Source organism: Cavia porcellus, unplaced genomic scaffold (assembly GCF_034190915.1).
Source record: "Cavia porcellus strain 051 isolate PalLab524CR breed Dunkin Hartley unplaced genomic scaffold, mCavPor4.1 scaffold_8, whole genome shotgun sequence".
Classification (NCBI taxonomy): Eukaryota; Metazoa; Chordata; class Mammalia; order Rodentia; family Caviidae; genus Cavia; species Cavia porcellus.
The window spans coordinates 12026406-12041627 of NW_026947491.1; the positions used below are offsets into that span (position 1 = coordinate 12026406).

Below are 15222 nucleotides of genomic sequence, written 5' to 3' on the forward strand. Positions count from 1 at the left end.
CCCTTGTGGTCACCCCTCCCTGTGGCCATGGCAGAGGACGATGGTGGGCAGGATGGGGCTCTTCCTTTTCTAGGTCCCTGCTTGAAAACCTAAGGAAAATGCAGGTCACCCAAACCCGGCCCAACACCCAGGAGGGAAGAGGCTCACCGTGTGCAGGTCTGTGGACAGTGTCTCGATGGAGGGCTTGAGGCTCTCTACCGCTTTCAGTCCGTCCTGGAAAAAGCTGAGGGAAGACATGAGGCAGAAAGTAGGGTTCTGTCAGACAGAGAAAAACCTCAGAGCGAAGCGACTGTGATCATTCTATGGTACCCGGAAGACAAAGTCTGGGTGAACAGAAACCTAAATAAAATGACACTCAAAACTAGAAGGACTAGAAAAGAAACTGTAATAAACCCGAGCCTTTGTGATTTCTCCTGACCCACATAAAATGAGATATAAATTTTTCTTCTATAATGGGAAATAGGGGTCTACAGACATTAGCAAAAAGGAAATTGACTTGGGAGTCAACTGAGTGGCTGAAGGAAGAGTAGATAGGGTGCAAATGAGAATAAGACATTGGAGAAGTGGCCAAGACAGGCAACGCCTTAGTGCAGAAGAGGAAGAAGGCAGGAAAAGCCAGGCAGTGCCAGACATACCAATGGCTTCGTGCCACCCTTAGAAGAGGAGAGTGTGGTGAGGGAGCTGAAGGTTAAACAGCAAGTCTCGTTCCTAAAGCTCAGAACCCAGTATGTGAGGTCATGGATGGCCAGACTTGGAAAGGAAACTTGGGGAATACCAGGGAAACAGACGAGTTCCCCAGTGACAGACAGCTGATCGGCGCCACCCACGAGGCATGTGGTGCAGGGCTCTGCAGTCCCCGTGGGCTGTGGGAGAAGCTGACATACCTGGCTGCCCTGTGACCCAGCCCTGACCCACGAAGTCCACAGGCTGCAGGTCCTCGCTCTAGAGGAACCTGCAGTATATCATCTTGCCTGGCTGACTGCTTGTTCTTCAAGTTTTGTTTTGTTTGGTACTGAGGATTGAACTCACGACCGAGTTTTCCAAGCAGGCACTTACGCCACTGAGCTAAACCCCAGCCTTGTTCTTCAAGTTTTAAGATAAATACCCCTTTGTGACCCCTTCCTTAAATCCCACCCTAAGAGTTCTCCTTGGGCCAGGCATTGTGGCACATGCCTGTATTCCCAGCACTTGGGAGGCTGAGGCAGGCAACATTTGAGGCCAGCCCAGGCAAAATAGTTTAAGGACAGCTTGGACTACAGAGTGAGACCCTGCTTAAAAATAAAAGAGTTCTCAGGGTAGACCTTGTGCTTTGTTCCAAAGTGCTTCCCATGGTGTCTCAGGAGTATGATTGTTTAACATATACTTTACCCATCACACCTGGAGATTCAGGAGAAAGGGTCCTGAGATCCACAGTGCCTGGCATGGGTGGCAAAGGTCAAAGGCACAGAAGTCACCAATTCTGCCCCTGGACACTACAGAAACCAGTTGCAAAATGTGATCTGCCTCTCATGTGTTTATGTTGGATTTTTTTTTTTTGGTCTTTTCAACCCGTAGGACTTCCCACATGGAGGGTCATACACAGATGGCCATGAGAACAGTGTGGCCGTGCTCGGTGGCTATCCCAGGAGGGAGGGTGGGCACGTGGGTCGGGAGCTTAGCAGCACCAGAGTCATGAGGCCAGGCAGGGAACAGGTCCTAGCCTGGTCCGTGAGGTGCATCCTCCCCACACATCTCACCTAACCAAGCTTTCCCCTGCCACAGCAACCGAGTCCAAGTGTCAGCGTGATCCCCCAGGTGCCACGGCACGAGCAGAAACACAGGCGCTGCCACCTCTGCCTCTTCTTCCCCAGCACCATGGCAGCACAGTGCACACGCATCCTCTGCACGATAGGTAATTCGGGGAACACTGCAGTGTCGGAGGAGTGAGAAACCTCTGTTCCCTTCTGTCGGGTGTGTGGCTTTTTTTAGATAACTATTTCCTCAAATTGCTGCAAATTCATGGAAAATTGGCAGGAAGAGAGAGGGAGACAGAGCGCACACAGTACTACACTGGGGAACGGATGGAGATCATGCAGATAAACCTGACAGCTTTGAGGGCCGAGAACACAGGGTAGCGATGGTTGAGTGCTGCCATGACTGGTGATTCCCTGCATGTGACAGGCCTGGGGCTGCATCCAGCACTCGCCCTGCCACACACGTCATTTCTGGTGTGGCACCAGACCATCACCTGGAAAACCTCCTCCCTGGGATCTGCAGTCCCTCACTATGGAGTTCAGGCTGGCCCCAAACTCATGCAACCTCTTTCTTGCCTCAGCCTCCCAAGCACTGTATTACCAGCAACACTGCAACAATACTGCATCAGCTCAACCACATTTGCAAGCTGTAGAAATGCACCTACCTACATGCAATCACCAGCCCTTCTTTGCACTCCCCTTCTCCCGGTAGGGTATCTGGTCCCCACCACAGGTGTCACAAATCCCAACACTCTAAGTCACCGAGGGTCTGTGTGTGCCCATCCTAGTCCCTCCCCCACTTCTCCCACAGGAGCACCCCTCTCAGGGCTCCTGCTCCCATGTCCCTCTGATTTAGCACCCCAAATCCAGCAAGTGACAGCTGCCACTGTGGGCCTCGGCAGGCTTGTGCTACAAGCACAGGTCAACTCAGCCACCCCAACTATTCCAGGCCATCCTCTTTCTCCATTCCACAGAGAGCAGCTTCCTCCCCCCAAGCAGCACAAGCTAAGATGCATCTTCAGGATGCACCAAGGATCCAGATGAATATGTCAATTCAGATGTCAAAGATAAAGAACCTGACATATTCTTCACAAATGCAAGTGACAACAAAAGGCCACTAAAAGGCAAAATCATGTACATCTCAGTACTTCTGTGGGCCACCCGGGCATACTTCCAAGGGGCTGGGGACACAAGGTGGCCTGTCACTGCCCTGGAGGACAGGCTGGGGTGGGGTAGATGAGCCCTAGGCTGAGAAGTAGACATGGGGCGCCTGGGAGGGGACATGTGGGACCCTTTGCTTCAGGCACAGGCACAGCCCTGAGCTCCTGCAGTCCAGAGGCCAAGGCTCTCAGGCTCCAGGTTTTACATCCAAAACATGAATTAAAACAGACAGAACTGCAGGACTGATCTGAGGAGCGTGTAGTCCCAGACGCATTCTCTCCTGCTCGCTCATCCCAGAGGAAGTCTTGGGAGATTCGTACTTTAAAAGCTTACCACGCTCATGCCCAAAAAAGGCCAACTAGTTCGATTTTCCATGAGAAGTCTGTTGCTACCCAACTGACAGTTTGGGCAAAATAAAGAAGAAAAAGGAAACCTCAGAATAGCTTCTTGCTAAAAATAAAATATCAGCAAGGAAGCGACCCAGTTCCTACATTGCCTCTGGCCAGGTTATAAAGTGAATGGAAGAGGTGATCTGCATGTTACCATCAGAGGTCACAGATAGGAGCTTGAGTCTCTGTCAAAGAATTCTTGGGGGCTGGGGATTTAGCTCAGTGGCATAAGCACCTACTTTGCAAGCAGATGGTCATGAGTTCAATCCCCAGTACCGATAAAAAAGAAAAAGACAAAAAAAAAAAAAAATTTAAAAGAATTCTGGAAAACGCTTTAGGCCACTCCTCCACAGCCCAGCTGTCTGTCCCCAGGACTTCTGCACAGGCACCTGGACCAGGAGAATAAACAAACAAGCAACATGGCCCCACCTCACAGGGAACAGAGGCCAACCTGAAGATGATGGCAGGGAGGTGCAGAGGACAAGGGATCTCCTGGGGGGATGAGAATGCTCTCAGGGCTGTGAGAAGGATCCTATGGTTTTTCCCTTACGTGAAAAACCCAAAATAGAAATAAGGTGCAAAATAAAAGATAACAGAAAACTGGGAGATGGATCTTTTGCAAACAGAAAGAGGCCATAAAAGAACTAAGATGTGTTACATCCATTCACACATCCACCCCTCATGAGGAATGTGACTGCTGTGTACTGCAAATGTGCTCAAGAAAGAAATGACTGAAAAGCAAGAACCACTCCAGCAGCTTGGCTCCAGGGACGAGCAGAGGCTGGGGATGGCACAGGGACACAGTGTGACAGTCTAGGAAAAGGCACATGGCTGGACACGGCCTGGGGGGCAGAGCAGAGGTACCTCGGTGACTCACTCCACACCTCCCGTCCTGCCAGTTCAGACCAGCCACATCCAGTTTGTGGGTCCCTAAGTGACAGCCCACATCCCCTCCTGTCCCATCTGACTCCTTCCTAAGTGGTCTCCCTGCCTCTCAGCCCCCTTCCCTCAGGTTGAGGGACTCCGCTCACTACCTGCTCCTTTCCAGCCTCCCTGAGGAACCTGTGCCTCCTGGGGGCACAGGGCTCAGCCCCACAGAGTGAATCCTCTGTGCGCACAGGTTCTGTGGCTCCCAAGCACCAGGCCACAGCCATCACTGGGGATGGGATGTCACAGCACCTGCTTCTCTGGGGGGTTTCCGTCCACTTCGGTTTCACCCTGGTCTGGCCTTTCTCTCCTGCACCCCACACCCCAACCTGCTGGCTCCCATTTGTCCACTGGACAGCGGAATGCAGGTCCTGCCCAAAAAGCCTGCAGTTAAAATAGCATCTACCCCACATCTTCATCTGAGTTGGGTTTTTCTATTATATCCTCCTATTTTTCCTCAGGTTTATATACTTCAGAATCTCTCTCTCTCTCTCTTTTTTTTTTTTTTGGTGGGTATTGAACCCAGGACCTTCACACTGAGTTATATATAGCCCCAGCCCTTTTCTGTTTTGACACAAAGTCCTTCTAAGTCACTAAATTGCCCAGCCTGGGAGTTCAACTTGAGATCTTCCTGCCTCAGCCTTCCAGAGTGCTGGGGTGACAGATGTGTGCCACCACCCCTGGGGCTCAACACATTTTGTGAACATCCAGTTGGCCTAATTTCCCAAGATGACTTTCTGGGTGGAAACGTGCATGTGCCACCTCCCACATCAGCCTGCGATCAGTGAGAGGTCCTCAAGTGAAGCAGGGAGTGAGGGAGGCAGGCAGGCGGGATCCGTTCAGCGCAGGGCCCAGGATCAGAGCCAAGGAAAGACAAGGCAGTGGATTTCAGTACATTCACAAGGTTGTCCATCGGCGCTAACTCCAGCACTTTCCCAATACCTCGGAAAGCGACCCTAGGCCCATTAGCAGTCATTCTCCACCTCTTCCCTCTACATGCTGAAGGCACCAATGAGCTCGGGTCTGCTTATCTCTGGCCTGGCAGGTTGGCAGGACCATGCAGGACGTCACCGCTGTGCCCTGATGCCTGGGGTTAGCACGATCCTGAGACTCATTCAGGTGGCAGGCACTGGTCCTGGTCAGGCACTGCGTCCCTCTGGCCAGATTTCTAAGTGAGTGTTCATTCTCGCTACAGTGCTCCAGTTTACCAGGAGTTGCCACACACAGAGAAACACTCGAGAGGAGAAAAGGACTTACTTGCACTGGGCATGGAAGTATTTGATCAGATTCTGAAGTAAATCCACTCCTTTTTTAATCTTGATTTCATTCACCTTCAGCAAATACTGTTAAGAAAAAAAGGAGGAACTGTCATGGCAATGAGCAGACTATGAGCTTTATAGGAATTTCTGAAGACAGTTATTTCTTCTATTTCTCTGATGCCTTCTACCTTGGGCAGAGCTCATGGCAGACACCTTACGTCTCTTTTTCTTAGACAAGGTCTCACTGTATAGCCCAGACTGGCCTTGATCCTCCTGCCTCAGCTCCTGAGTGCTGAGGTTACAGATGTGCACCACTACACCCAGTATAACACCTGATGCCATCCAAGAGCCAGAACAGAACTGAATGCTTCTCTTAGGTACCAAATGAGTTGTCTGCTAATTGGGTAATAAAATGTTTGACAGTCAAGAAGCCCTTCTAAGAGGACGTTCCCCCAGCCTGCTGGGAGAGTGCTGCTCTAGATGCACAGTGGAGTCTCCATCCATCTCAGATCTTGCTGTGCACGAGCTTCTGCCCTGGCCCCTTCAGGGAGGCGGGTCATCATCCAAAACTCCAACTGTGACCATTCTTGAGCAGATACCTTTGTCACCATGCCAATGGCAAGACACTTCCCCAAATGTGGCTGTTGAAGAGGCAAGCTGTACACTGGAATGAGTTAAAGCCATCTCTAACTTGGAGAATTCATTAATGACCGTGGAGGTAGCAGGAAGGCCCAGTGATCTATAAAACCAGCATCAAGAGATTCACTCCTTCCCTCCTGCAGGCATACAGATATAGACCCCATAGGTACCCTAGCCCCTCCTCTGTGGGATGTACCGTATAAGACCCAAAGAACACTGCATCTTTGGGACACGATGTCCTGCAAAACTAAGCCACACAGTGTGCCAGCTGTCACATGGGATGACCCCACGTCTAGTCTCCCCCAGGTCAGCCAGGCAGCCCAATAAGGGACAAGAAGTTGCCACAAAACCATAAGCCACCCCCCAGACCACTTTAATAAGAACTTCCTGTAGGTCCTCTAGTCACTTTTTTTGGTATCTTTCGCTGTTAACTGGATGTCTGGCAATGGATCAAAATGATACATTTGTTAATAAAATGTCTGGCAACATACCAACCCATAAAAGGCAGGTACCCTTCAACTCAGAAATCCTATTTGCAGAAATTTAGGAATTTTAAGGAATAACCATAAGTTACAAGGATGCATAGATAAAAGTGACTGTGGCCCTGTGCCAAGGGGCACTACTGTGGGAAGGAGTCGCCACTGGCACTTGGGGCTTTGCAGGCCACTACGGGAGCAGACCCCAGGTGAGGTGGGAGCAGTGCCATGCACCCCAGCAACAGGCATAGAGGTAGAAAGGCTGCAGGGGCAGTCTTCCTGATGCTGGAGTCTCTGATCCTGCCCGAGACAAGGCTGAGGCTGGGGGGCAGGAGCACCCCAGGGCCCAGTGGGGGGCTGTGGAGTCCAGACATGCTCCTCCCCCTGGCACTGTGCGTTCTCCTAGTTAACTCCTCTCCTCTCCCCTCTGCCTCTGACTTCGCTGGTGCAGTGGGAGCCCTGATCCCGCATGAAAACCACTGCCGTGGAGAGGACAATGGTGACTTGGTTCATGAATTTAATTCTTTCCATGATTCTAGTTGCAACCAAACTGCAAACACACATGTATGTACACCTGTGTTTACGGATGCACAACTCAGTATAGCCACATGGTGGAAGCTATTATATCCATCAACAGATGAACGGACAGTGGGAGGGCGGTGCTCACACACAACGGAGTACTATACTGAAACAAAGTGAGATGAACCGGCCACTGGTGGAAAAGTAGATGCACCTTGAGACTGTGATGTTCACTGAAACAAGTGCATATTTACCACAGGTTTATAGACTGCATCGTTTCTCTTAGGTGCAAAATACAAGAGATAATACAGCTGAGGATATAGCTCAGTCACACAGCACCTGCCTGGCAAGTACAAGGTCCTGAGTTCAATTCCTCATACCAAATAAATAGGTAAATAAAAATTAAAGAGATAATAGTGAACAGGTAGACACTTTTAGCAAATGGAAAAGGAATTGAGAGATGCAGGGAGGGGCAAGCGGGGACAGGGACGTAAAAAAGAATTAAGATGTGCTCTGCACACATGCCAACCCCCAGGATGAGTATAATCCCTATGTACTGTCAACCATTCTTTAAAAAACAAACACTGGCGTTAGATGAGGTCAATACCACCCTCCTCTCCCTAGCAAAACAGTGACAGAGCACAGCAACCCCCAGGGCTGGGCGTCCTGGTAGCCACAGGTCTGACCCACTGGGGAAGTCATGGTGCCCACTGAGCGGCACAGGACATACTGCCTGCCACAGCGGGAACCTGGCCTGTCCTGCACGCCTCACCTCACACATCTGGAGCTGGAAGAAGCGCCGCTCCTTTTCCATCTCCTCCGCGATCTCAGCCCCGCTTATTTCAGTGCGGATCATCCCGTGCAGCTTGGCGTGCTCCTTCTTCTCCTTCTCTATTTTGGTTCTGGGGGGGGGGGGGCAGCAGAGGAGTGAGGATCATGAAGCTTTTTGGGGTGGCACTGCTCACGGGACAGTCCCTGCCTTCCAAGACCAGGCTGCCGAGATAGGATGCTACAAGCAGTCTGGGCCGGAAGCCATGCACAGTGACTGTGATGGCAGCAACTCCAGGGATGGGAACAGAAGAGTCTCCTGAATTCTGTGGGGAACCCTCGGGGCTGGACTTCCTTTAGTTTTCCTTATTGTCCATCTCATCACCTGTTGTTCGCCTATTCAAGATTTTACATCTTCTTGGTTCAATTTTGGTAATTCATGTGTGTTTAGGTGGTTCTCTGATTCACCAAAACGTAACATTTCAAAGTAGTTTCTTACAATCCACTGGATTTTGGGGGCAGTTTTCTGCTACAATTTCACCTTTTCCATTTCTAATTGTAGTAAGATGGGCTTTTTTTCTTTCTCTTTTTGGTAGGTTAAGCTAAGGGCTTATTGATCTTGTTTATCCTTTCAAAAAACCAACTCTGTAATTCTCTGATCGGTTTTTCTTTTTGCGTACCAAGAATCAAACTCAGTACCTTGCACCTGCCAGGGAGGCACTGTGCTGCTGAGCTATGCTCCTAGCCTCTTCTGCTTTCCTTCTATTAGTTTCAGATTTGGCTTGGGGTTAATCGTGGGGTTATTTATCCAGAATTGTGCTATTCTTTTAATGTGGGTGGGTGTTCACAGCTATAAACTTCCCTCTCAGAGCAGCCTTTGTGGTGCCCCCTAAGCACCCTCATTCTGGGGGACCAGCAGACCCCAGTGGGCCTCGGTTTCCCATCTGTGAAGTGGGAATGCTGGCCACAGACACAGGATATGAAAGGGCAGGGATAAGGGGGGGGGGTCCTCTCTGTATGACCTTTGAGGTCCCCAGGTTTAACATCCCCCACCCTGGCCCAATGCAGGCCTGCATGCCATCCATGAAACCCCACCCTGGGGGCCAAGCTTCCTGTGACCTGGACAAACTATGGGGCAAAAGGAGCAGCAAAGGTTCAGTTCATACTGGGTTGAGCTTTGTGACTCTTTCCTACTGAAAAAGTACCCAAAGCTGGTTTTTAAAGAGCAGTTAAACACTTAGAGTCATCTCAAATGACCTCCTTCCTAACACTTCTCTCCTCACCACATGGCTTCAGATGACAGCTATTTCCATTCAAAAAGTCTCCAAGCTCCAGTGCACAGAGATTATAAAGTGAACACGAGTCATTTAAGAATACTTTCTGTTCTAACAGCACTTAAAATAACTGAAAGCCTTAATCCCATCAGTGCTAGCTCAGTGCTTACTAGAATCAGCCCCAGCCCAGATCGGAAGCTGGGCAAGAACTGTAAGGACAACGGGCTGCACCCAGCCAGGGCCGTTCGGCTACCTTCAGGAGTCAACTGCACCCGATCTCTTCTGGCAGATAAAGCCATCAGACAGGTGTTGCAAAATCTTTCTAAAACCCAGGGGGTGAGTAATTTTGGAGAAAGACAGTCCTAAAGCTAAAAGTAGACAACATTCACAAATCACCAGGAAGACAAAGTCTGAAGACATCACTCTCATGAACAGGGAGTAAAATGGAAAAACTGTTCAAAACAAGAAAGGAAAAAACCAAGGAGACAAACTGGCCTTGACTTCTGCCATGGTTTTTATGTAAAGCCCCTACCCCAGCCGCTTTCACTCAGAGGTGGTCTCTGAGGCTGGGAGTGCACATGGGTCTGTGTGGGTCCACTGATGAGTTTACAGCTAAATGTGATGTTGGAGGTGAAGCCAGAGGAGGAGGTCCCTGGGGTCGGGGCCTGGGACGGTTGTCTCTCCCTGGCTCCTCCCTTCTACTTCCTGTCCGCCATGCTATGAGTAGCTCTGTTCCCCAGGTCCCTGTGCCAGGCCCCTCTTGCCTCGGATCACGGACTGAAACTGAACCCAAATAATCCTCTCCACCTTTATGTCATGGGCATAGGGTACTGTGTTTCACCAAGGAAGGAAGTAGCCAATCGAACTTCCTTTCATGAACTTTCTGGAACATGACATTCTGTAACCACTACGACATCAGAGAAAAAGGGATAAGAAGCCGCCATCTTTGGATGTAGCCACTAGGTCCAGAGGCACCTGTCCTTACAAGCAACCACAGTGACATGGCTTGAGGTAAATTCTTCCCTGAATTAAGGCTGACTCACACAGTCCCTTTATGCAATCGAACTTGGAGTTAAAGCTAAAATCTCAAATTGCTGTACCCAAGTTCAGGTAAAAAATGAGAGCACTCACATTTTCGTTTCATAGTCCTTCCAAGCTTTGTCAAAGGGCTTTTTCAAATCCTGTAAACAGAGGCAGCAATTAAGCAGGACTAATCCTCAACTTCTGTGCAAGATAAACTGCCTTATCCTTAGGCTGGTCCCAAATGGGCATTAACTTGTGTAATACATGGTATATAGAGCCCCATGGAAAATAAACAACCCTGAGCACAGGCTTTAACTGAGACCAGTGGTCTCTCTGTCTCCTCACCCTCCCCGCCCTCTGTCACAGGACCTCTTGATATAGCCCAGGCAAGACTCAAACTCAGTTATCCTCCTGCCTCAGCCTTCCCAGTGCTGGGATTATACACTATTTATCAGAGAATATAACAAATGCACACAAAAGTAGAGAGACCTAGAAAATGTGCTCACCACCCAGTTATAATACTATTCCCAGCCCATCCTGTTACCTCGACTCTGCAAATATTTCAATTTTTCTCTACACAAAAGGAACTTTGAGTAGATCTGCTTGATGCTCGCACCCTGATTTGAGTCTAACAATCAGACTCTAGGAGCCACAGTCTCCTAGGGTATTTGCATCCTCTCCTGTATCTGCCATGTAGGATTTCAAAATCACAAAGCCTGGCTCAAACTACTGAAATCCCATCATTGTTTCCCACATAGTGACTCTCACTTGAAGAGGGTTCTTCCAGAAGTGTAAACCCTTCTTCTCCTGGCTCTTCAATCTGCCCCATCACTCCGCCACCACCCCCACAGCCTGGTGTGGAGCACTGTGTCCATCTGGGCCTGTCTCTCCTCTGCCCTGTGCCCTTCTTGCTGGGTGTCTGGCTGACCCCAGAGAGATCGGGTAATGCTTCTGGATGTCCCTGCAGCTCTCTCCTGGCATGCTCTATAAGCAGACACTGAGAGGTCGTGGCAGAGTTCCAAGATGGGCCAGGTGGGGCTTCTAGATGTGCCCTGGAGGGACACCCTTCCGCCCTGCCTGCTCCTGGCCCCCACTGCATTGCAGTCCTAGCCTATGCGCCCTTATGTGTATGCAGTTGGGCCTATTCCAAATAGGATGCCCTGGAGGACCTCATCTTTCCTAGGAGGAAAACCACTTTTGCCAGCACCCTCTCTCCAGCTGGAAAGCCACTTTTTCCTTGGGTTCCCCTGCTCAGCTAGGGGCCCAGAGAACTCCCCGCTAGTTCTCTCTGTAGGTTGTTTGCAGCCCCAATGGCACAACCAAAAAAGCCAAGAGTCACTGTGTTCAGGCCAAGAGCAGCGTCGACACACAAACCAAAGGACACAGAGAGACAGCTGAAGCCCTCCTGCTGCCCCAGGAAGGGGATGCTCATGTGGGGGCCACCGCAGGGCTGGCAAAGCCATGACTCCAGTGACACAGGACTCCAGTGTCGTACCCCTTTGACTCCTTTCAGGTCACCTTTCAGCAAACTGTCCAAAGGGAAGGAGATGATGTTGTTCATGTTTTGAATCTAAAAAACAAAAACAAGAAGAGAAGTCCTTCACTTCCACTTGAATCTAAAATAAGCAGAGTAAGTGGGTGAGAGAGGACCTTTGGTAATGATTAACCCTCACTGAAAGCTTGGCCAGCACCAGGCAGCCTTGCTCCACCCTCACTGCCCTCCTGGCAATGTCTTTACACACACACACACACACACACACACACACACACACACACACACGCAGTAGAGGCACTGGGTCTGCAGTTTCCACAGTAACAACCCTACCCTGGTAACATGCTATCAAGTTTGTGAAAAGACAATCTCTGCAATGGAGGAAAAAATATCCAGAAACAACCTGTGAGGAACCAACTCAAGAAAACATGGCTTCCGACTCCTCCTCCCTGCTGCAGCCCCACTGAACTGTGGGGAACCTGGCCCTGCTCCCCACAGGGGATGCCCAACGCAGAGACGGAAAGGAAGGCAGCCTAGGACTTCTGTCCTGCGAGTGACTGCGGGACGTGAGTTTGGAGAAGACAACAGTGTGCAAGGGTAAGAGTGGGGGGGGGGTGAGTGCAAGAGTCGGGTATGGGGACAAAGAGTGAAGACCCTGAGGGTGGATGGAAAGAGGCGCTGGGGCCTTGGTGCCCTCCTTTCTCGTTCTTCCTGCGGCAAGCAGGCAGGAGGCATGGGCTCGAGTGTCAGTGTGGACTGAGTGGGTCCCACCACTCCTGGCCCTCTCAGCCCACTCAGCCATGCTGGGGGTGGCGCTCACAGACCAAACCTGAGCAAACTGGAGGTCTCAATGGCCCGGCTAGGACAACACACCTGGCACAAACAAGCCTTGCCCTGAGGGTCACAAGACTCCCCCAGGTGGGAAATGAGGTCCAGAGCCATTCTGTACCCAACCACGGCCCCAAGCAGGACAGGAGAGTGGGCTCTGGAACAGCCCCTTTTCCTAATCCTTGAGCACAGGAAACTGATTTTTGGCACCACTGCTGTGAACAAGCTCTGGCACCGTCTTTAAGGCAGTATGTGAGGTGATTTCAAACACAGCTCAGCACATGAAACTTCCAGAGACAAAAATGCATTTGAAAAACACTATCTCCATGTGTGGTGATGCCTGCAGCAGCAGTCGGTCCTGCCAAGTTAAGTGACCTGTGAATGACTGTCTTTGCAGAAACGGGTTTTTCAGTTACCTCTACCTCAGGACAAACAGCTCAACTTGCCTGTCTGCCCTGGCACTCGCCCAAGGAACCGTGCCACCTGCTGTGACTTGCAGGGATCAGCCCTCAGAGTGAGACCTTAAACGCCAAAGGTCTGGTCAAAGGTGAGGTCTGGGGGTGACAGGAAGTGACTGGTGACAAATCCCAGGCCTGACTTATGACTAACCTCCACAGGGGCACACCCAGCCTTCCATGGAGACCCCCGTGTGTCTGCATAGCCACCAACCTCTTGTTCCACACTTCCCACCCCCTGGGTGCCCCACTGACCAGAGCTCTGGCCGCCTGGCTCCTGATGTCCTCCTCCCTGTGGCTGTCCCTCACCATCCTTCCTGTGGCTGGCCCTCGATGTCTTCTCTGGACTCCTGGTCTGTAGCTACGGTCATACCTCCCTGTACTAGTCAGCTGCCAAGTCCTCACAGTGCCCCCTCTATGCCTCTTGCCCATCCTGGGTCTCATTGTGGCCTCCCTAGCACTTCTCTGGACAGAGGTGATGATGGTCCTGCTCCAGAGTTCTGCCCGCTCCAGTCCTGCCAGACTCACCAGCAAACACTAGGCTTCCTACACCAAGACTATCCCAGTCCAATCTCACCGATACCTCACTTCGACCGCCTTATCACCTGCACACCAGGCAACCTGAAAAGCAGTGGCCACCTCCACTGCGCCCACGTATAACCCAGGGCTCCAAGCTCAAGGAGCCCCAGCAATGCTCCAAAGCCCCTGGTGGGGTAAAGCATGACAAGTCGGCACTTTTCTGAGCTTATGGTATCTGAGCAACGTATTCAACAAGGGCTTCCAATGAAGTCCTAGCCAGACCTTCCAACTAAACCCCATACAAGCAACAAGCACACCTGTGAATTCACCAATTTATCTGTCACCAAATTACTGACAGTTACGATGGGCTACGACATGACAACAGATGAAACATCACAATCCCACACCCCACCAGGGGACGACTGAGGACACACACAGAGAGAACTGCGTGTCCTCACCAGGCATGATGAAGCTGGGTTTAACCAGCCAGACCGACTGAGTGGCACTTGGGAGAAGGGAAACTACCCAGCAACCTATCCTGAGGTGCTGCCCAGTCAGCCACATGATCCCCAAAGCCATGGGCAGTCACAGGAATGGATCAGTTTGGGCCTAAATCCCCCATGGCCAAGGCTGTGTCACTGTGGACAAGGGACACAGATGCCAGAAGGATCACGGCTCAAGGCCCCAGCACAAGGCAGCTGTGTGATGGCTTTGGGCAAAGGGCACAAGGGGCTCCTAGGCTGAAGATGGTTTCTAAGCAGCATCTGGCAGGCTTTTCACTGAGGGCCTCTGCAGGGACAAATGACCAGGAGCAGGAGAAACAAAGCTCTCCACAGCAGGGAACCAGCATGTCAGTCTCATGCGGTTCACACATCTCTCCTTAGATGAGTTGGTGCTTCGCTGAAATCAGACACAGTGGAGAAGCAAACTTCACCCACACACACCCACGTCCTTGGCCTCTGCTTTCCATCTGCATTCCCCAAGGCCGTGAGTGGGACTGACCTGGGCTGGACGCTGGAGACAGGCCCTCCATCTCCTGTGAATTGGGCACAATCAATGACACACAAATTCAAGGACTCATTGCAGCTGTGGCAAATGCTAACGGGGGCGCACGCAGCCCTGGGTGGTGGCAGGAGGGTGCAGAGGAGCAGGGGTCTAGGACACAGGGGGCAAGATGGAGCCTGGGTCTGCAGAAACTCACAGCCTCCCAGGGGAGCCAGTTCATTTCAGTAAGTAAACTACCAAGGAAGGCTCCCTGAGCCTGAGAAAAACACCTGGGAATTTTGTAGAAAATTACTTTTAGCCCAAACTCCAGGGAAATCTGTTTGGCAGGGCATGAGGGACGGAGCTTTAAAGGACAGAGGAGGATTCTGCCTTGCCAGAAGGCAAAAGGAAGGACGTGGAGAGTGGGCCAAGGCCTGGTGTGGATGACGGGGCCTCGTTAGTGCTGGGGCAGCAGAAGATGACTGGTAGAAAGTGCTCTTGGGCACCAGGTTAACTGAGGAAGTCTGGGTTTCACTCAGCCAATTATTTTTTTTTCCCTTGGAATTACTCACATGAACTAAAATAGAAACTATTATTTTTCTGATTCAAACTGAAGTATTAAATAGAGACAGAAAGTAGATCAGTGGTTGCCCAGAAAGGGGGGGTGTAATTCACTGTGAGGACAGCAGGCACCCATGGCAGGGGGACAGTGTCCTGGAATGGATACATGGCAGGTCATGCCTGTTAGTACGATTGCCAGAGAGCTCAGAGTAATA

At 50.9% G+C, this 15222-nt stretch overlaps 1 protein-coding gene across 7 annotated transcripts in view; it reads right to left on the bottom strand.

Annotated features, from left to right (window-relative positions):
• The window catches only part of Asap2 (ArfGAP with SH3 domain, ankyrin repeat and PH domain 2), a 133965-nt gene that overhangs the window by 43182 nt on the left and 75561 nt on the right, over nucleotides 1–15222 (bottom strand). For all 7 annotated transcript variants that reach the window (XM_063254361.1, XM_063254363.1, XM_063254360.1 and 4 more), the window contains 5 exons: nucleotides 11664–11738; nucleotides 10277–10326; nucleotides 7876–8005; nucleotides 5468–5553; nucleotides 148–223 (listed from right to left, as the gene is read on the bottom strand). In XM_063254361.1, coding sequence (XP_063110431.1) covers nucleotides 148–223; nucleotides 5468–5553; nucleotides 7876–8005; nucleotides 10277–10326; nucleotides 11664–11738 — 417 coding nt within the window. The remainder of the gene's footprint in view (nucleotides 1–147; nucleotides 224–5467; nucleotides 5554–7875; nucleotides 8006–10276; nucleotides 10327–11663; nucleotides 11739–15222) is intronic.